Source organism: Pipistrellus kuhlii, unplaced genomic scaffold, assembly GCF_014108245.1.
Source record: "Pipistrellus kuhlii isolate mPipKuh1 unplaced genomic scaffold, mPipKuh1.p scaffold_m20_p_84, whole genome shotgun sequence".
NCBI lineage: Eukaryota > Metazoa > Chordata > Mammalia > Chiroptera > Vespertilionidae > Pipistrellus > Pipistrellus kuhlii.
The window spans coordinates 666,149-684,799 of record NW_023425589.1 but is presented as its reverse complement, the minus strand read 5'-3'; the positions used below and the strand labels follow the sequence as shown (position 1 = coordinate 684,799).

The following is an 18,651-nucleotide window of genomic DNA, read 5'->3' as shown; positions in this document are numbered from 1 at the left end:
GCAAACAGGCAGATTCCCACCACCGCAGGGAGGTCCATGGGTGTTCTAGAAAGTTCCAGACTTTGGAGCCTGGCAGCAACTGCCATACACCCCACCCGCCCCCTCCCACCTCCGATGTATGTTTGAAAGGGCTTCTGGCCGGAGGAGGAAGGGACAGGTGGACGGATTGGTGTCCGAGCAGCCAGCTGGCAAGTTCTCAGTTCCAGAATGTTCCCAACTGGGCTGGTGTGGACGCACCCCATCTGGGCCTCTCCTGGGAGGGGCAGAAGTGTTGCTAGGAAACCTTTGACTCCCCAACATTCAACCCAGGACCCCCCCCATTCCCTGCTCCACTGGCTGCCCTAGAAGGCTGGAGACCACCCCTCACCCATCCCCCAAGCCCACCGGACAGGCGTCTGGGAACCCCAACACTTAACACACCAGCCAGAACCCCATCCTCCCACCTGTCCCCAGGCCTGAACTTTGACCTCCCCCCGAAGAGCTGTCCCCAGTCCGTGATCTGCGGCCCCTCCCCCCACATCCGGGTCCGAGGCCAGAGGGCTCTCCGCACACCCACCCAGAACCCACTTCCTGGGCCCGGGTTCGAGCCCAGCCCCACCGCCTCGGTCTGGTCCTCCGCGCCCTGTGTGACGTGGGCGGCCACAGAGCCATGTCCCAGGCCGGAGGCCAGCACCACGAATGTCCCTCTGTGTTCCCTGCTCCTGAGCAGAACAAGGATCGCTGGCTGTCCCCTCCCGGCTTCGTTATCACAGGATCCTTGGCACCAGCTCCACCTTCCGCCCGGGAATGAGCGAGGCTCCGATGCATTGTCCCGCGAGCCCGCCCCCTCCCTCTCCTCCTCCTCCTCCTCCCCACCTCTGGGGGACAGGGAGGGGATGTTTCTAGCAGTTTCCACAGAAGACCCAACACCCCCACCGAAGGCCCAGAGCCAGGGGTGAGGCCCGCCCGAGCACAAGGCCGGAGTTCTGGCTGCGCTGCCAAACAGCGCCAAGCCCTTGGCCGGGACACCCTGGCTCTCGGAGGCCCCAAGAGGCCCAGGGAGAAGCTGAGCGCTCGCCTTTGCCCCCGGAACAAGGCACATGACAACAAACCCACATGACAACTGGCTGCCACCGCCATTCCACACCATCAGGCAGCAGCCAGAGGCTGGCGTGACCCAGATGGCATCGCCCTGGGCACATTGTGCCCCCGTGCGGCTCTCCTCTCCGGTTCCTGCCTCCCCCGGGCTCTGTCAGTGACTGTCTCTCTGGGTCCTTTGTCCATCTGTCCATCCCGTCTGTCAGTCCTTCTTGCCATCTCTTGGACCTCCGACACCTCTCAGGTCTCCTCTAAGGGTGACAGCAGCCAAGTGCTCGCAGTGCCCAGCGCTTCACGCAGGTTTCCTTCATCTCGCCGAAAGCCCATTTTACAGATGACAAAACTGAGGGTGGGAGAGCTGAGACTCAGCTGGAACAGTTGAATGACAAAGGGCCAACCACGAGGGTATTCGAACCCCGATGGCCACCTGACTGCGCCACCCACGTCCGAAGACAGAGCTCTGTCCCAGAACAACGCTGATCCTGGGGACTCTGGCCCCCAGGTGGCATCCATTCAACCAAGAACCTGGAAGGTGCCACTCCCTCCGAGGCAATAAGCTCAGCATCCCAGGGTTCAAGTCCATTCTCGATGCTCTTAGCTGATTCAGAGGGTCCCAGAGAGTCCACGGCCCATCCATAACTCCCATTACGGTCTCACATGATTCCAGTCATTCTGTGAAACCATCCATCACAGTGGGGATGGTCTAGACCTGTGGTCGGCAAACTGCGGCTCTTTGGCCCCTTGAGTGTGGCTCTTCCACAAAATACCACGGCCTGGGCCAGTCTATGTTGAAGAAGTGGCGTTAGAAGAAGTTTAAAAAATTTGGCTCACGCCAAAACCGGTTTGGCTCAGTGGATAGAGTGTCGGCCTGCGGACTGAAAGGTCCCAGGTTTAATCCCAGTCAAGGGCACGTACCTTGGTTGCGGACACATCCCCAGTGGGGTGGGGGTGGGGGGGTTGCAGGAGACAGCTGATCGATGTTTCTGACTCTCTCTCCCTTTCACTTCCTCTCAGTAAAAAAAAAAATCAATAATAATAATAAAAAAAAGTAGATCCTGCCAAGACTGGTTTGGCTCAGTGGATAGAGCGTGGGCCTGTGGACTGAGGGCTCCCAGGTTCGATTCCGGTTGGGGGCATGTGCTTTGGTTGTGGGCACATCCCCAGGGGGGCGTGTGCAGGAGACAGCTGATCGATGTTTCTCTCTCATCGATGTTTCTGACTCTCTCTCCCTCTCCCTTCCTCTCTGTAAAAAAAAAATCAATAGTAATAAAATTTTAAAAAATCAGATCCTGAAACTCCAGGCAAATCCCCACCTCCCGCCCTGGGGTAAGATGGCTCAGATGTACCGTCCCACAGTTCCTCCTCCTCCCCCAGAACCCCTGCCCACTGGCTGAGGACCCAATGGCATCCTTGGGACAGAGCTAGGCCAGCCCCCACCCAGGTAACCCGCCCCCAGATTCCTGGTCCTCAGACACCATTCGATGATGCTCCTTGTTTCAAGCCACTAAATTCTGGGGCGGGCTGCTTGTTACACAGCGAGACATAACCGATACATGGTCCGCGGTGCGACCACCACCCAGGGCTCCAGAAAGGCCACATCCATTCCCAGACCCTCGGGGGACCCCCCCACCCCCGGCCCGCCCACACGTCGCAGGACAGAGCCACGCCAGCCGACGGTCGAGTGTTTGCCGTTGGGTTTTCGTTTGGCTGGTTGTGTGTACACAGTGTATACAAGTTGAGTCGTACAGAAGCCCAAGAAAGAGCAAGAGACAACGGGTGGAGGGGCGAGGGGGGAGGTGGGAGCAGAGGGGGTTAGAGAGAGGGGAGCAGCGGGGAGGGGAGACCGATAAAAAATAGAACCACATCCAGACAACAATGGGATGGGGGTGGTGTGTTGGGGGGGAGGGTGGGGAGAGACACAGACAAATCGCAGTAGAAAAGGAATGGGAGGGGCCAAAGGAGGGGACCCGTCTCCCCCCTCCACCTCCCCCGCCCCCCGCCCCAGGTATGTACAATAAATAAGATTAAAAATAATTAACAAGATGCGTTTCCCCCTCCCACCGGAAGCCCTGGGGGAGGGAATGGCCTTTTAGCAAAGATCTTGGCCTGTAACAGGGGGGTTAGGGGGGGGGGTCAGTGGGTCCCCCAGCTCTCAAAAGCAGCCCCACCCCCCTCAACCATACATAGATTTTTCCTATACATTATGTACAAGGTGGAGGGGGTGAGGGCTATGGCCATGGAGGGGGGGAGATGGGGCACGGAGGAGGGGGAACCGTTACTAAATAGACATTTATACATATATATAAATAATTTCTCTGTACACCGGACAGCGGGAGGGCTGGGGAGGGAGGGGAGTTGAACTCTGAACCCTGCTCCGGAGGGCCAGCACGGACACACCCTGACCAGTGACCCTCCCCAGTTCCCTGGCGACAGGGCCTCGAGTCAGGCCTGGAGACACAGTTCTGTCCCAATCCGCGGTTCCAGGCGGGCGGGGTCACCCGCAGCGGCTGTGGGCCTGGGCCTGGGCCAGCAGGTCGCTGAAGGAGTCGAACAGCTGCTCCAGCCACGGCTGGTTCCGCATGCACTGCTGGACCACCTCCTCCTGGCCCAGGTCCTCCGCGCCGCCCTCGATGGCCAGCGTCTGCGGGGGAACACGGAGCTGGGGCCGGGCGCCACGGCCTGGGGTGGCGGGAGGCAGGGGTCTAGGGATCAGTGTCCTGGAAGAGGGGGCTGGGAGCGGGACCCCTGGGTCTGAGGGAGGAGGGGCTGGGGGCCTGGACCCCTGGGTCTGAGGGAGGAGGGGCTGGGAGCGGGACCCCTGGGTCTGAGGGAGGAAGGGGCTGGGGGCCTGGACCCCTGGGTCTGAGGGAGGAGGGGCAGGGGGCCTGGACCCCTGGGTCTGAGGGAGGAGGGGCTGGGAGCGGGACCCCTGGGTCTGAGGGAGGAGGGGCTGGGAGCGGGACCCCTGGTCTGAGGGAGGAGGGGCTGGGAGCGGGACCCCTGGTCTGAGGGAGGAGGGGCTGGGAGCGGGACCCCTGGTCTGAGGGAGGAGGGGCTGGGAGCGGGACCCCTGGTCTGAGGGAGGAGGGGCTGGGAGCGGGACCCCTGGGTCTGAGGGAGGAGGGGCTGGGGGCCTGGACCCCTGGGCCTGAGGGAGGAGGGGCTGGGGGCCTGGACCCCTGGGTCTGAGGGAGGAGGGGCTGGGGGCCTGGACTCCTGGGTCTGAGGGAGGAGGGGCTGGGAGCGGGACTCCTGGGTCTGAGGGAGGAGGGGCTGGGGGCCTGGACCCCTGGGCCTGAGGGAGGAGGGGCTGGGGGCCTGGACCCCTGGGTCTGAGGGAGGAGGGACTGGGGGCCTGGACCCCTGGGTCTGAGGGAGGAGGGGACTGGGGGCCTGGACTCCTGTTAGAGCCAATAGGGGTAGCTCCCCAGGGAGCCGTGGGGAGGCGGGGAGGCGGGGAGGTGGGAAGGCAGGGAGGTGGGGAGGCGGGGATGTGGTGATGTGGGGAGGTGGGGAGGCGGGGAGGCGGGGAGGCGGGGAGGCGGGGAGGTGGTGATGTGGGGATGCGGGGATGTGGGGAGGTGGGGATGCGGGGATGCGGGGAGGCGGGGAGGTGGGGATGTGGGGAGGCGGGGGTGGGGGGGGGGGGACTCACCTGGTCCCGGCAGCGCAGGAAGGTGTGGTACTTGTAATGGTGGAGGGAGTGGTAGAGCGTGTAGTACCCCGACTTGTCCAGCTCCACCTTGAACTCCTGGGCACACGGGGTGGAGCAGCGTCAGCACCCGCCCAGCCCCGGACAGCCCCCCCGGCCCGCCCGCCGCCGCACCTGGGCCCGGACGGCGCTCCTCTTGAGCTTGCTGAGCGTCTTGCGGTTGTAGGGCTCCCCGGCCGGCCGCAGCCGCACCGCCCCGTCCTCGGGGGAGCCCTCCGCGCTCTGCTCCACCTGCAGCTGCGGGAACGTGTGCAGGGCGTCCTGCGGGGGAGGGAGGGTCAGGGGGCACCACACCCTCCGCCCGGGCCTCAGGTCCCCCAAGATGCCTCAGTTTCCCCCCAGGCTGCAGGTCAAGAAACAACTGGGCCCAAACCGGCGTGGCTCAGGGGATAGAGCGTCTGTCTGCGGACTGAAAGGTCCCGGGTTCGATTCCGGTCAGGGGCATGTGCCTTGGTTGCGGGCACATCCCCAGTAGGGGGCGTGCAAGAGGCAGCTGATCGATGGTTCTCTCTCATCGATGTTTCTAACTCCCTATCCCTCTCCCTTCCTCTCTGTACAAATCAATAAAATATATATTAAAAAAAGAAAGAAAACGGGGGGGAGTCTCGCTTCTTCCAAGGCCCCGGGAGCCCAGGCCTGCGGCGGGTGACCTGTATGCCTGTTCCCGGCCCAGGACCCTCAGAGCCACCCCCAAATCCTCAACACTCTCCGACCAGCCGGAAGTCCAGAATCCCCGGAGCCAGGTAACACTCCATCCCCGAATCCTAAAGCCAGGCTGCCGTCCCACCCCGGAACCCACAGGCCGACCCCAATACAGGTATCCCCTGGCAACACCCGCTCCATTCCACCGCCGACTGCCGTAAAGTGGGCATTGCCGTAAAGCGACACCGCAATAAGGCGGGCTTTGCCGTAAAGCATGCGCCGCCATAAAGCAGGCGCCGCAATAAAGCAGGCGCCGCAATAAAGCGGGCATCGCCATAAAGCAAGCCACACAATTTTTGGTTTCCAGGTGCATATGAAAGTAGGTTTACGGCGCTATACCGTAGAACATTGCGTGTGCAATAACATTCTGTCTAAAAAAAAAAAATGTACACGTCTTCACTTAAAAATATTGTATTGTCAAAATAATGTGAACCATCATCTGAGCCTTTCCAAGTGGTAAGCTTTTTGCTGGTGGAGGGTCTTACCTTCAATTTGTAAAAAATAAAAATAAAAATAAAATGCAATATCTGTGAATCACAGTAAGATGAGGCATGTCTATATTCTACAATGGCTTGTCTTGTTTAAAATAATTTTTAAAAGTGATTTTTAGAGACAAGGGAGGGAGGGAGGGAGGGGGAGAGAGAAACATCGATGTGCTGTTCCACTTATTTATGCATTCGCAGGTTTATTCTTGTACGTGCCCTGACCAGGGATTGAACCCCCAACCTTGGTGTATCAGGATGAGGCTCTAACCTACTGAGCTAACTGACCAGGGCTCCTTTTTTTCTTAACAATGGAATTTTTCCCTCCAAAAAAGATCTGATTTTTATTCATTTTATTTTTGTTAATCCTCACCTGATAATATTTTCCCATTGATTTTTAGAGAGCGGAAGGGAAAGAGACAGAGAAACATTGATGTGAGAGAGACACACTGATTGGTTGCCTCTTGCATGTGCCCTGACCAGGGTTGGGAACTTGCAACCAAGATACATGCCCTTGACCTGAATGGAACCCGGGACCCTTCAGTCCAAGAGCCAATGCTCTATCCACTGAGCCAAATAATAGGATTGTTAACCCTAGCACGAGATCCTACCCAGACTCCTCAGAGCCAGGCTACCAGCCAATCCCGGATTCTCAAGAGCGCTCTCAACATCCCGGGCAGGACTCTAGATCCAAGTTAACTTTGTAGGCCCTACAAACTAGCATCCCGCCGAGAATTTCCAAAGCCAGCCCAAAACCCATCCTAGAATTCTCTGACCCACAAGTACGTCCCTCAGAATTCTCAGGGCGCATCCCAGGAATCCACGTCACCCTAACATCCCACCCCAAGATTCTCAGCATGACACCAACTTCCCTATCAGAATCTCAGGGCTTATATTCTATCCCAGAATTCCCTGGGGCCACCCCGCCATTCCACCTCAGAACCCTAGCCATTCCAGGAAGAAATCACACAGATGGATGGGCCAACATGGCGCAGTGGTTGAGTGTCGATCACGGTTCGATTCCTGGTCAAGGGCACATGCTTGCGGTGCAGGCTTGGTCCCCAGTGTGGGGCGTTGATATGTCTCTCTCCCTCTCCCTTCCTCTCCAAAATCAATAAAAATGTATTTTTTAAAAAAAATACTACCCTGACCAGTTTGCCTCAGTGGCTAGAGTGTTGGCCTGCGGACTGAAGGGTCCCGGGTTCGATTCCGGTTAAGGGCATGTACCTTGGTTGCGGGCACATCCCCAGTGAGGGGTGTGCAGGAGGCAGCTGATGGATGTTTCTAACTCTTTTAAAAATATATATATTTTATTGATTTTGTACAGAGAGGAAGAGAGAGATAGAGAGTTAGAAACATCGATGAGAGAGAGTCATCAATCAGCTGCCTCTTGCACACCCCCTACTGGGGATGTGCCCACCACCAAGGTACATGCCCTTGACCGGAATCGAACCCGGGACCTTTTAGTCCCCAAGCCGACGCTCTATCCATTGAGCCAAACCGGTTTCGGCTGTTTCTAACTCTTTCTCCCTCTCCCTTCCTCTCTGTAAAAAATCAATAAAATAATATTAAAAAAATAAATAAATATATATATATATATATATATTGAAGCTTGAGATTCTCTGTCAAAGAGCCTGTATTATGTCCATGAGCCCTTCCTGCAGGCCTCAGTTTACCTTTTGTCCCCAAACCTGCCTTCCACAACCGCACTCTGTTGGGCCTTCCCACCAGCAGCCCATCCCAGACCTCAGGCACCCCTGCTCTCAACGTTTCCCCCGCCAAGCCCGCGCTCCCTCCAGATGTTCTGGGGACCCTGCCCCGGCCCCGGTGTGCTCCGCGCCTGACCTGGGCCCAGCCCCTCCGGCCCAGCCTCCCGCCCAGCCTGCCGCACCTGCAGGGCCGGGCTCAGCGACAGCCGCTTCAGGACCTTCTTCTTGTGCTCGTTCAGGAGGCCGTCGATCTTGCGCATGGGCGGGAGGTACAGCTCGTCTGGAGACGGGAGGGCCGTCAGGAGGGTCCCGCCCCGGTGCGCGGTGCGCGGTGGGGCTGGGGCACGGGAGGGCTGCCCGCCGCTGCCCCTCCGCCCAGCTCACCGTGCGTGTCCTCCAGCGCCTGGATCATGTCCGGGTCCAGCGCGGTGCTCACCAGCATCTCCACGTAGCTCCGGTACATCTCCCGCATGGCCCGCGTCTTCAGCAGCCGCCCGGGCACCGCCCGCTCTGCGGGGACACGGGGCGGGGTTCGTGGTTCCGCCCTCTCTGCGCCCCCGGGGGGCAGACCAAGGCCCCAGCACCGGGGACCAGGGGAGAAACCCCGCTCTCCGGGAGGCCCAGCCACGGGGCGGCGGCCGGCCAGGAGCCAGCGACAGCCTTCCCGCTGCTAAGCTTCGTGTCTGACTTTATTTTATTTTTTTAAAAAATATATATTTTTTATTTTTTAATTTTATTGATTTTTTACAGAGGAAAGGAGAGGGATAGAGAGTTAGAAACGTCGATGAGAGAGAATCATCCGTCAGCTGCCTCTTGCACACCCCCCACTGGGGATGTGCCCGCAACCCAGGTACATGCCCTTGACCGGAATCGAACCCAGGACCTTTCAGTCCGCAGGCCGACGCTCTGTCCACTGAGCCAAACCGGTTTCAGCATTAAGGTGACCAGACATCCCGATTTCCAACAATTTGTCCTGGGTCCCGTGGTGTTTTAAAAAGTCCTGATTTTTTTTGAAAGAGTCCAACAATGTGTCCCTCGGCATTTTAAAAAAAAGTCGGGACTTTTTTTTAAAACGCCGAGGGACACATTGTTGGAAATTGCGCCCTAACCGGTTTGGCTCAGTGGCTAGAGCGTCAGCCTGCAGACTGAGGGGTCCCAGGTTCGATTCCGGTCAAGGGCATGTGCCTTGGTTGCGGGCGCATCCCCAGTGGGGGGTGTGCAGGAGGCAGCTGATCGATGTTTCTCTCTCATCAATGTTCTGGCTCTTTATCCTTCTCCCTTCCTCTCTGTAAAGAATCAATAAAAAGCATATATTAAAAAAAAGAAAAAAAGAAAAGATTGTTGGAAATCAGGATTGTCCCGCCAAAAGCGGGGCGTCTGGTCACCTTAGCACTAGTTCCATGCAGCTTCAACCAAGTCTGAAGCAGCAGCCTAGCTGGTGTCTGAGCCGGTGAATCAAGCCAGAGATCAGATCGCAGAGGGCGAGATGGAGGGAGGAGATAGGCGCGGACGGTGCGTTATCAGTGCCAGCGGGACACGGCCGGGCCCCCGGCGGGAGGGGCAGAGGCCAAGGGCTTTCCCAGTGGGTGCCAGGAGGCCAGGAGGGCTGGGGGCAGGGGAGCCGGAAGGTGTACCAGGACCCACTGAGGCCGGTGGGGCACTGCCGGAGGCCTGAGGCCAGAGCTCAGGGCGATGGGCCAGGTAAGAAAGGGGGAGGAGCCGAAACCGGTTCGGCTCAGTGGTGGAGCGTCGGTCTGTGGACTGAAGGGTCCCGGGTTCAATTCCGGTCAAGGGCATGTACTTTGGTTGTGGACACATCCCCAGTAGGGGGTGTGTAGGAGGCGGCTGGTCAATGTTTCGCTCTCATCGACGTTTCTAGCTCTCTATCCCTCTCTCCTCCTCTCTGTAAAAAATCAATAAAATATATTTAATAAAAAAAAGAAAGGAGGAGGTGCCGAAACTGGTTTGGCTCAGTGGATAGAGCGTCGGCCTGCGGATGGAAGGATCCCGGGTTCGATTCCAGTCAAGGTTGTGTGCACATCCCTGGTGGGGGGTGTGCAGGAGGCAGCTGGTTGATGATTCTCTCTCATCGATGTTTCTAGCTCTCTATCCCTCTCTCTTCCTCTCTGTAAAAAATCAATAAAAAATTTTTTTAAAAAAATCAATAAAATATATATATTTTTTTAAAGTAAGAAAGGGTGAGGCTGGAGCAGGGCAGGAGGGACAGGCTATGGAGAGGGGGAATGGGGAAAGAGCAGAGGGAGGGGCAGTGAGCGAGGGGGAGGACTGGGACCTCTCAGGTGCCTGGCCCGGGGGCCGGTGGCCACGGGGACCACCCCTGAGACGGGAGTCTAGGACGAGGCGCTCTGCGGGCCCCGGAGGGAGGGGCTGCGGGGGGCCTGGAGGGCGGCCCCGAGGCTCGCGGGAACGTGTGGGAGCCGCTGGGGAGCGGCGGAGAGCCAGGAGCAGCAAGGCCAAGGCCAAGGCCGGCCGCGGAGGGACACGCGCGAGGGAGAGGGCGGAGAGAGACAGGCAGGAGGCCCGGGGAGGAAGCGGCCGGAGACACGTGCACGCGGTGTATGCCGATCGGGGGTCCCTGGAGAGGGTCCCCGCTAACAGCCGTTTAAGGATCTGGCGTGACCCCTAGGCAGTGGGGGGTCAGACCCATCAGGCCTCAGCCCAAACCCACCGCCATCTCCTGCGTGGCCTGGGGTGAAATCCCGCCATTCGGCCCCAGGCCCCCTGTCCCTCCCAGACCTGGTCCTGTTCTCTCTCTTTTTTTTTTTTAATATATTTTATTGATTTTTTACAGAGAGGAAGAGAGAGGGATAGAGAGTTAGAAACATCGATGAGAGAATCATCCATCAGCTGCCTCTTGCACACCCCCCACTGGGGATGTGCCCGCCACCAAGGTCCATGCCCTTGACCGGAATCGAACCTGGGACCCTTCAGTCCGCAGACCAAGGCTCTACCCACTGAGCCACACCGGTGTCGGCTGGTCCTGTTCCTTCTCTGCCCTCCCCCGTCACCCTCTCCCGCTGGCTCCAGCCCTGGCCTCTGTCCCGATCTCCCTCGCAGTCACATGGCCCCGCTGCTCCGGTGATGTCACTGCCGAGCCTCTCCCACGGCTCCCCTTTCCCCAAAAACGGCGCCCAGGGTGCCGCCCGGATCCTCTTCCCCGACCCCTTTTCCTCAGCTGCGCCCGGCCTCCCCGGTGGGCTTCCGTGTGGTTTTGTCTTCTGTTACGTAACCCGCTATCTGATGGCCTCCCGGCCGGACTCTGAGCTCCCGTGAGGACACGTGTTTTCTGTCTGTTCTGCTCTCGGCTGGGCCCGCCCTGGCACACAGCACGTGCTCAATGAGCACCCGCAGGAAGAGGCTGAGGACGCCGGGTGGGCGGGGAGGGGAGGCAGAGGAGAGGAGCCGGCACCGCAGCGTCTTTCTAGAACTTTCTCTGGGGACCCGGGAGAGGAGAGCGTGCCCGCGTCCAGCACACAGAGGGCGGCTGGGAGGGCTGGTGTTGAGGCCTCTGGACGGGACAAAGCCTTCAGGGTATCCAGTCCTCCCCCTGGAGGGAGTCCTGGTTGAATGGGGTGGGGGGAGGGGCGCAGGGGGAAGGGCGCGCGGGGGGGGGGGGTTCCCCCAGACCCAGAGATGGATACTGACCCTTGGAAGGGAAGCCGCTCCCCCTAAGAGTACAGAGTTCAGCCCTGACCAGTGTGGCTCAGTGGACAGAGCGTCGGCCTGTGGACTGAAGGGTCCCAGGTTCGATTCCGGTCAAGGGCATGGACCTTGGTTGTGGGCACATCCCCAGTAGGAGATGTGCAGGAGGCAGCAGATCCATATTTCTCTCCCATTGATGTTTCTAACTCTCTATCCCTCTCCCTTTCTCTCTGCAAGAAATCAATAATACACACACACACACACACACACACACACACACACTTTTTTTTTTTAAAGGAGTACAGCCGAGCCGAAACCGGTTTGGCTCAATGGATAGAGCGTCGGCTTGGGGACTGAGGGGTCCCGGGTTCGATTCCGGTCAAGGGCATGTACCTTGGTTGTGGGCACATCCCCAGTAGGGGGTGTGCAAGAGGCAACTGATCGATGACTCTCATCGATGTTTCTAACTCTCTATCTCTCTCCCTTTCTCTCTGCACAAAATCAATAAAATATATTTAAAAAATAAAAATAAAAATAAATAAATAAATAAATAAATAAAAGAGTACAGCCGAAACCAGTTTGGCTCAGTGGTGGAGCATCGGTCTGCGGACTGAAGGGTCCTGGGTTCGATTCCGGTCATGTGCCTTGGTTGCGGGCACGTCCCCGGTGGGGGGTGTGCAGGAGGCAGCTGATGGATGGTTCTCTCTCATCGATGTTTCTAACTCCCTATCTCTCTATCTTCCTCTCTGTAAAAAAATCAATAAAAAAAAAAAGAGTACAGAGTTCAGTTCCCATTTCCCAGGCCCCGAACACCCAGGGCTGTCCGTGTATGCTCATAGCAGCATTAGCCAAACGGTGGGCGCCGCCCGAAGGCCCGCCAGCTGGCACATGGATAAATACAACGGGGTCGATCCATACAATGGAATGGTATTCAGCCAGGAAAAGGGATGGAGCACCAATCCATGGGTGAACCTCAAAAATACTGTGCTCAGTGCAAGAAGCCAGACACAAAAGGCCTCGAATTGTATAATATGATCCACTTAGCAGACAAGTCCAGGAGAGGCGTGTCTATGGAGGTGGGACATTAGGGCTGGAGGGAGGGGAGGGCAGGGGAGTGATAGCCAGAGGGTGCAGGGTTTTCCTCTTTGATGATGTAAATGCCCCAAAATCGACTACCGTCCTAACCAGTGTGGCTCAGTGGGTAGAGCCTCAGCTTGAGGACTGAAGGGTCCCGGGTTCGATTCCAGTCAAGGGCATGTACCTTGGTTGCGGGCACACCCCCAGCTGCGTGTGAGGGTGAGGGCAGCACCCGCCACTAAGACTGCTGTGAGAAGGATGCGAGATGAGCAAGGAACTTAGAAGACGCCCACCACGTGATGAGACATGCCCATCGTTGTTAGCTACTGGCTAGTTATATATATATTTTTTAATTATTTTTTATTATTGATTGATTTTTAGAGAGGAAGAGAGAGAGAAAAACACTGATTTGTTGTTCCACTTATGTATGCATTCAGTGGTTGATTCTTGCATGTGCCCTGACCAGGGTCGAACCTGCAATCTTCGGGTCTTGGGATGATGCTCTAACCCAGCGTTTTTCAACCGCTGTTCCTGTTCCTGAGATGTTGCCTGGTGTGCCGTAGGTGCAGACAAGACAAGAATTTTATAATTTTTCACTATTTTGTTTACTTAATATTTCATAATAAAGTAATTATAAAATACTTTGTGTTTATTTGATTCCTATTCAAGAGAATTACTTTATATATAGTCAATATAGGCACAGAGTTAAATTTTTTAACATTTTCTAATGGTGGTGTGCCTAGTGATTTTTTTCATGAAACAAGTGTACCTTTGCCCAAAAAAGGTTGAAAAACACTGCTCTAACCAACTGCACTACCTGGTTAGAGCCTGGCTAGTTTTTGTTTTTGTTTTGTTTTGTTTTAAATATATGTTATTGATTTTTTTTTTTTTACAGAGAGGAAGAGAGAGGGATAGAGAGCTAGAAATATCGATGAGAGAGAATCATTGATCAGCTGCCTCTGGCACAGCCCCCACTGGGGATGCGCCCGCAACCAAGGTACATGCCCTTGACTGGAATCGAACCCGGGACCCTTCAGCCCGCAGGCGGACGCTCTATCCACTGAACCAAACTGGCCAGGGCATAGCATGCATATATATATATATATATATATATATATATACACACATATATATATATATATATATATATTTTTTTTTTAATTCATTTTAGAGAGAGGGAGAAGGAGAGAAACATCCATGATGAGAATCATTGATCAGCTGCCTCCAGCATGCCCCTCACACCAGCATGTGCCCTGACCGGGAATCGAACCCTCACCTCCTGGTTCCTAGGTCGATGCTCAACCACTGAGCCACACCAGCTGGTCTCCTGCTGGCATTGTTCACTTACTTATTACTGTGACAGTCCTACTCATGTTACCTGGACTCTCTGGACAGCCCTCGCCCATGCCTCCCCCTGAAGGCCGGGTGTCCTGTCCGCCCCCCGTCCCCCGCCCGCCCCCGGCTCCGGGCCGCCCGGGCCTCACCGTCCTCGCTGGCCACTCCGGGGGACGGCTCCGAGTCCGAGGAGCTGCCGGCCGCGCCCCCGCCGGCCGCGCTGCCCGCCGCCTCCTTCAGCCACTTCTTCCTCTTCTTGGGGGGCGGCTCGGCCTTCACCTTGGCCGGCCGGGTCTTGGGCAGCCGGGCGGCGGGCTGCCCCGCGAGGCCCCGCTCCGGCCGCGCCTGCCGGCCGCCCGGGCCCCGCTCCCCGCGCAGCAGCCGGTCCCCCCGGGCCCCCCGCTCCTTCTCCTTCTCCTTCTCCTTCTCCTGCTCCTTCTCCTTCTCCTTCTCCTGCTCCTTCTCCTGCTCCTTCTCCTGCTCCTTCTCCTTCTCCGCAGGCGGAGGCGGGGACGCCCCCTCGGGGGCCGGGGGCTCGGGCGCGGCCGTCTCGGGGGGCTGCTCCGGGGGCTTCTCCGATGCCGTCTTGTCGGGGGTCTCGGGCTTAGGAGGCGGCCCCGGGGCCTTGGGGGCGGGGGCCGAGCTGCCCCCTGCAGAGGCCGGGCCCTTGGCCTGCCCCGAGCGCCTGGGAGGGGACACCGGAGGGAACAGTCAGCACCCCCAGACACCCAGGTTCTCCCCTTGGGACCCCCTGCCCAGCCCACAGCTCTCAGCGCAGACCTTCCCTGTCACTGAGGCGGATCCTCCCTGGGTCTGTCCATCCCCCCCCCGGGCCTGTCCATCCCCCCCGGGCCTGTCCATCCCCCCCTGGGCCTGTCCATCCCCCCCTGGGCCTGTCCATCCCCCCCTGGGCCTATCCATCCCTCCCTGGGCCTGTCCATCCCCCCCTGGGCCTGTCCATCCATCCCCAGGCCTGTCCATCCCTCCCCGGGTCTGTCCATTTCCACCTGGACTGTCCATCCCTCCCTGGGCCTGTCCATCCCTCCCTGGGCCTGTCCATCCCCCCCGGGCCTGTCCATCCCTCCCTGGACTGTCCATCCCCCCCACTGGGCCTGTCCATTCCCCCCGGGCCTGTCCATCCCTCCCTGGGTCTGTCCATCCCCCCCTGGGACTGTCCATCCCTCCCTGGGCCTGTCCATCCCTCCCTGGGTCTGTCCATCCCCCCCTGGGACTGTCCATCCCTCCCTGGGCCTGTCCATCCTTCTCTGGGTCTGTCCATCCCTCCCTGGGTCTGTCCATCCCTCCCTGGACTGTCCATCCTTCACTGGGTCTGTCCATCCCTCCCTGCACTATCCATCCCTCCCTGGGCCTGTCCCCGGCCCTGGACCCTCCTCTCTCTGGGTCTGTCCCGCCTCCTGACAGTTTCCTGGCCCATGTCCGGCCCCAGCCCCTGGCCGAGCCGCCCGGCCCCGGCCCGGGTACCTGACGGGCGCCGGGGGCCGGTGCCAGGGCTTCCGCGCGCAGACCCGCACGTAGTCCTTCTTGTTGACGTTCTCCAGGAACTTCACGTAGAGGCGCTGGTACCGGTTTTTGGCGTCCCCGAAATATCCCAGGTACTGCGGGGGAGAGGCACAGGGGAGACTCCGCCCGCCCGCCCCCGGGGGGCGGACCCCGGAGGGACACCCCGCAGCCGGCCCCCGCCGCCCGGGCTCACGTTGCTGGTGGCGCAGAACTGCCGCTGCCCGTCCTTGATCTCCGGCGTGAACTTCTGCAGCAGCGCCTTCTGCACCCGCCAGATGGGCGGCGGCTCCCGGCCCGTCTGCAGCGCCAGCTGAGGGGGCGGCGAGCGGTGGGTCAGCACCGGCCTGCGCCTTGCCCTCCCCCCCAATTCCCGGCCCTCCGACCTCCCTCGGTACCCACCCCCTTCGACAGAAACATCGTGGTCAGCCCCAACCGGCGTGGCTCAGCGGATAGAGCGTCGGCCTGCGGACTGAAGGGTCCCCGGTTCGATTCCGGGCAGGGCATGTGCCTTGGTTGCGGGCACATCCCCGGTGGGGGGTGTGCAGGAGGCAGCTGATGGATGTTTCTCTCTCATCCATGTTTCTAACTCTCTATCCCTCTCCCTTCTTCTCTATAAAAAAAAAATCAATAAAAAATATTTTTAAAATAATTTAAAAAAAGAAAAAAAGAAAGAAATGTGTTAATGGCTCTAACCAATGTGGCTCAGTGGACAGAGCATCGGCCTGCAGACTCAAGGGTCCCAAGTTCGAATCCGGTCAAGGGCACGTGCCTTGGTTGCAGGCACATCCCCAGTGGGGGGTGTGCAGGAGGCAGCTGACCCATGATTCTCTCTCATCGATGTTTCTAACTCTCTATCCCTCTCCCTTCCTCTCTGTAAGAAATCAATAAAGTATATATATATATTTTAAAAGAAATAAAGTGAATGTGTTCATGGCAGATGCCCCAGAAGCCTAGAGAGCGGACCCTGAACTCAGTCTGAATCCAAGATCGCTTCCTGGAAGAAGGGACGCCGAAATGCGTCTCGGAAGCACCGTGTCCCTCTCCTCGCGGGGCCTGGGTGGTGGCCAGGGCCACAGGGATGTGTGTGACGGCTGTGGCTCTAGACGGGAGCAGCTCGCAGTGGTGCAGACACGCGGAGACTAAGCACACGGGGGTACGTGCATCGTGCTGACCCAGAGAGGAAGGAGAAGCCACAGTCAAGGGGGCCACGGCAGCATTTGGACGATCACGCCAATCGATTGGCCGTGGCTGCCCTGAGCACCAGGCTCAGCAGGAGCGAGTGCTGGGATCAATTAGTAATGTCTGCCCTGGCAGCAGAGGCCGCAGGGAGGGCTGGCTGCCAGGTGTCGGTTACCCACCCTGGGTTTGGGGTCAACGGCGACGGCTCCCACAGTCCGGATGCCTCACGTCCCTCAGACCAGTCAGATCAACCGACCAGATCCACAGCCTGATGAAAACGCGGGCCAGAGCCTCAAACGAGAGTGAGGCAGGATGGGCCGGGAGGCGGACGGGCAAGGGACACAGGCGCCCCCACCTGACGTGCTTTCCTCCAGCGAACGTGGTTCTCAGCCCTCCCTCTGGCTCCTCAGGGAGCCAGGCCAGCGGCCCACGGACGGGAAAGTCCATGTACATCCTCCCCGGCTCCAAAGCCCTCAGCAGGCGGCAGATGGGCACGGAGAGACTCTGCCCCTGCACAGCCGGCCATGCACACCCCTCCACGCTCAGCAGACACGCCCCCGACTTAGAGAGGAAGGGAGGAGAGAAACATGGATGTGAAAGAGAAACATCCATCAGCTGCCTCCTGAATGCCCACCCCTGGGGATCGAGCGTGCAACCCGGGCATGTGCGCTGACAAGGAATTGAACTGGCAACCGTTTGGGGCATAGAATGATGCCCAACCACTGAGCCACACTGGCTGGAGCAAGTCCCAGACCCTTTATTACTATTTTTTTTTTTTAATAATATATTTTATTGACTTCTTACAGAGTGGGAAGGAGAAGGATAGAGAGCCAGAAACATCCATCAGCTGCCTCCTGCACACCCCCCTACTGGGGATGTGCCCACAACCAAGGTACATGCCCTTGACAGGAATCGAAGCTGGGACCCTTCAGTCCGCAGGCCGATGCTCTATCCACTGAGCAAAACCGGTTTCAGCAAGCCCCATACTTTTGAACTCCAAGCTTTTGCATATGCTGGGTCCCCCACCAAGGGTGCTTACCTCTCTCACTGTGACTAGAATGTGCCGTCCTAGTTCTCAGAAGCCCTTGAGAAATCCATCAGTGCTCCCATCCCCACCCCCCCGCCCCAAGCCAGAGAAAACCACCCACCTCTGCCTCTCCCCACTGCTTGTCTGCTTTCTCTAAGGAGTCAGCTGACTCGCTGGCTGGACTAAGTCCCTGGGCTCACTGCTTTCCCATTGGGCTTGGCGTCTTCCCTCAAACCACTTTTCTCCCAGGATTCCTGGTGTTCCCCCCACCCCCGCCCACATCATCGGACCCAGTCAACTGGCAAACGTCCCTGCCAGCTCCTCAACCAGTGCCAGTTCCTCCCAAAGCCATGTCCTTCCTGCCTCTCCTCATGCCAACACCCACTTCCACTTACCGGGGACGTGGCCCCGCCCACTGACCCCGAAGGCTGAGTTCGACCAATCAGATTCTGCCCTGGGAGTTTGAACTGTGACAAGCTGAGAGAAGGACAGCCAGCAGCAGGAGGTGAGGAAGCTAGACCCAGGGAGCCTTTGAGGTCCACTAACAGGGGAGTCCCTGTCACAGAAGTCATGCAGGGAGCAGACGGTCTCCAGAACCGACACCTCCACAGCCACCTCCCTGCAGAGCCACCCAGAGCAGAGTCTCCCATTCATTCCAGACTTGGTGCTTCCTGGCCAAGGCCCGACTCCTCGTATCCCGGCCCATCACAAGCTGCCCATGCTTCCCAGACTCTCCCCACACTTTTCTCCATCCAACCAACACTCATGAGCTCAGAGTTTGCATCTTGCTAAGTCTTCATCACCCCCAAGAACTGAGAGTGACTATGATCACACCCAGGTTACAGATGGGTCGGCAGCCCCTCTCTCACCACATATAGCTCTTGAGTACTTGAAATGCAGCTGATCTGAATGTTTTACGGGTGTAAAATACTCACTGGATTCCGAAGATTTGGTATAAAAAAAGCACAACACACCACGTAAAACACCAAGTTTTTCTATATTAATTACATGCTGAAATGCTATTTTAGATAGGCTGGGTTAAAGGAAAGACATTCCTGTGGCTAATCTCACCCTTCTTTTAACTGTTTAAAAATGTGGGTCCAGCCGAAACCAGTTTGGCTCAGTGGATAGAGTGTCAGACTGAAGGGTCCCGGGTTCGATTCCAGT

At 58.0% G+C, this 18,651-nt stretch overlaps 1 protein-coding gene across 2 annotated transcripts in view; it reads right to left on the bottom strand.

Moving 5' to 3' along the window:
- PRR12 (proline rich 12) overlaps positions 1-18,651 on the bottom strand; it is a 39,060-nt gene that overhangs the window by 3,167 nt on the left and 17,242 nt on the right. The window contains exons 7-14 of one of the 2 annotated variants that reach the window (XM_045577133.1): positions 15,472-15,588; positions 15,240-15,373; positions 13,907-14,442; positions 8,067-8,192; positions 7,865-7,962; positions 4,904-5,050; positions 4,733-4,828; positions 3,569-3,718 (exon numbers count right to left, since the gene is read on the bottom strand). In XM_045577133.1, the coding sequence (XP_045433089.1) occupies positions 3,572-3,718; positions 4,733-4,828; positions 4,904-5,050; positions 7,865-7,962; positions 8,067-8,192; positions 13,907-14,442; positions 15,240-15,373; positions 15,472-15,588 (1,401 nt within the window). In that variant the 3' untranslated portion in view covers positions 3,569-3,571. Of the gene's footprint in view, positions 1-2,568; positions 3,719-4,732; positions 4,829-4,903; positions 5,051-7,864; positions 7,963-8,066; positions 8,193-13,906; positions 14,443-15,239; positions 15,374-15,471; positions 15,589-18,651 lie in introns of those variants that run through there. The other variant, XM_036425704.2, reaches the window with a different exon arrangement.